The following is a 2723-nucleotide window of genomic DNA, read 5'->3' as shown; positions in this document are numbered from 1 at the left end:
ACCTGCATCACTGTCCGTCGCGTTCACCGCGAGTACAGGCGTCCCGACGGTCGCATTCTCCGGTACGCTCGCCACGTATCTAGTTTGATTGAAGATCGGCGGATTGTCGTTCACATCTTGTACCGTCACGTTCACGTGGAGCCTGGATCGAAGCGGCGGAGCACCACCGTCCAACGCCTCTATCACCAGATGATACCGAGACCGAGCCTCACGATCGAGCGAGCCGGAATTCTGCAGATCCAGGTAAAGGACACCGTCGCGGCCACGATGCTGGGACAATCTGAACGCGTCCTCGTGATTCCCGGACACGATCTCGTATCGTTGGGTCGAGTATTGGCCGAGATCGGGATCCTTGGCCGGTGGCAGAGCTCGTTTCGCGTCCCGAGGAGAATTCTCCGGAAACTCGACGTCCACGTGATCCACAGGAAACGTTGGCGCGTTATCGTTCTCGTCGAGAACCTTCACCACCACTTGAATGTTCTGCGGCAATGCTACCAAACTATAGGACGGCCTCGTCTCCCGATCCAATGCCACTTTTGTCCTTATCTCGCCTGTCGCGTGATCCACTATCAAATCCGAATCGACCGCGGATCCGGAAACCGACACGATCAAGTACGGCGGACTGTCGGCGTCGATGAAACCCACCCTGGTACCCGGTCGAGCGTTCTCCGAGACCTCCAAGTATCTTACGAGCTCGGAACGCGTGCCCGGGGCGAGAGTCGCTCCCAGGACGAGGAACAGTAGCAGGTGCCGCATCCTGGGGGCCTCCACAACCACCTCCACCTCCACCTCCGCCCTCCTTCGCTATTATCTCGATTCTCTTTCCATTCCTGAACGATCGATCGTGAGATGACGCCTCCGAATCTTCTTCATACGGCCACGAAAACTCTCTCTACTCGCTCTCTCTCTCTCTCTCTCTCTCTATCCGTCTGTCTGTTCGTCTCAGTTTGTCCGTCTTTCCGAGTCTGTCCGTCTCTTAATCGAGAAAATCCGAGCACGAGTTTCGTCGATATTTTAAAAAAAATTCACCGGTTAAAGAGAGCGCTTATACACTATCATCAATCGACACATTGATCACCCACTACCTATCAGTATCACCACCAACCAACCACAATCACGATTCTATCCAACTCGTTTCTCTCGTAAACACTTCCACCATTCCTTTCTAGGAATTACGTTCGACTGTGCGTTCGCGCCTATCCTTCCGTGTATAACCTGCCTGCCGATCCTTTCGACCAACGAACCAACGTCTCTGAAGGTGACTGTGCTAGATTATAAACATGCCGTTCGCCAGGACTCGCTATGCCTCGTGGAAATTCCTTCGGTAGATGCGAGCTTATCCGACCCCGTTCCACCTTCTTCTCCTGTCCTTTTCTCTCCTTCAAATCACTTATTCCTTTCTTTTCCTCGTTTCCTCTTCTACGGTTCTCCTTCTCCTTCTTCTTCTTCTTCTTCTTCCTCCTTTCGTTCTAACACCGCGTACGTGCTCTCTCGTCCTCTTTCTTACTTTCTCTCCCTAGATCTATCTTCTTCTCTCTAGCAACCCGTGGTATCCGCGCTGTCCTCACCTCTTCTAGAATATCTTCGCCTCGAGATATCGTACATTCCTCGCGTTAGATTCACGTCCGATAACTCGACGATCAACACGATCGGTCGCGAACTCGCCACGATCGCTTTGCGTCTGGAACGCCCTTCATCTCTTGGCTTCCGTCGGATCCGATTCAAAAATTCATTCTCGATTCGTTCACGATTTCCTCCGCCAATCGATCTCTATACCCTTAGCTTCGTAATCTTTTCTTCTTTTCTCATTTTCATCGGCCACCATTAACCGCTTTGCATACAAATTTTTGTTCTCTCGACTCTCGTATTCGAAAAATGGTCGATCGATCGATCGTTCGTTCGTTCTTACCTCCTTTGGATGTTGTTAACGGGCAAGTGAGACGAATCGAAATGTACGTTAATCACCCTTCTTCTTTTTTTTTTTTTTTTTTTTTTACCGCGAATTTACTTCTCACCTCGATTCACGGCTGTATTTGCGTTTAAATAACATCAGGCGGTCTTTCCCCAAAAACTGTCACGCGCGATACACTGCCTACACGACGACCAACAACCAACGATCCACGAACGATGAACGCGACGCGAACCACCTTCAACAAGAAAAAGATATGAAAACCACGTTTGATACGACTTTTCCACGTCGCGTATCATAGAACGTTTACTCCGATCCTCTCTCTTTCTAGACAGAGTCTCCTTTCGCTTCGATACACCTCTTTCTCGGTTCCTCTGTATATTATACAAGTTCGATCCGAGATCTCGCGCACACGCGATCGATCGAACGAAACGTAGCGAATCGCGAGAATTTTAGATGGTCGATCTTGTGATTTAACAACGAGCCTCGATGAACAACGGCTGATGAAAATGGAAACACTGCGTGAGAGATGTTGGCGTTGTTGGGCCCAGCGTCCGTTCCGCGCGGCTTCGAGGTTAGGCATGCACTGACATGGCGGCACCTGCAAGGCCTACCCTTCCCCTGACACGATCGACTCGGCTGGCTCGGTCAGGGGAACCCGGCTGGACCCAAACGGCGGCCATCTTGGAGAGGGGAGCGGTAGTACAGCGCACCTCGATATACCGGAGCCTCGGCATTCAGCTCGCTTCGCAGCATCGAGCAGCTAGACTAACTATACCAAACTCTGCCTGCTTGCTTGTCTGCTTACTTGCTC

The 2723-nt window shown here is 51.2% G+C and overlaps 1 protein-coding gene across 1 annotated transcript in view; it reads right to left on the bottom strand.

Moving 5' to 3' along the window:
• Positions 1-2710, bottom strand: part of LOC102674203 (protein dachsous-like) — a 160099-nt gene extending 157389 nt beyond the window's left edge. The window contains exon 1 of the mRNA XM_031508581.1: positions 2-2710. Within this exon, the coding sequence (XP_031364441.1) occupies positions 2-756 (755 nt within the window). The 5' untranslated portion in view covers positions 757-2710. The remainder of the gene's footprint in view (position 1) is intronic.
• Between the last annotated feature and the right edge of the window lie 13 nt (positions 2711-2723).

Source organism: Apis dorsata, unplaced genomic scaffold, assembly GCF_000469605.1.
Source record: "Apis dorsata unplaced genomic scaffold, Apis dorsata 1.3 scaffold_92, whole genome shotgun sequence".
In the NCBI taxonomy this organism is placed as follows: Eukaryota; Metazoa; Arthropoda; class Insecta; order Hymenoptera; family Apidae; genus Apis; species Apis dorsata.
The sequence above is the reverse complement of the archived record's forward strand: the minus strand, read 5'-3'. Positions and strand labels throughout refer to the sequence as shown.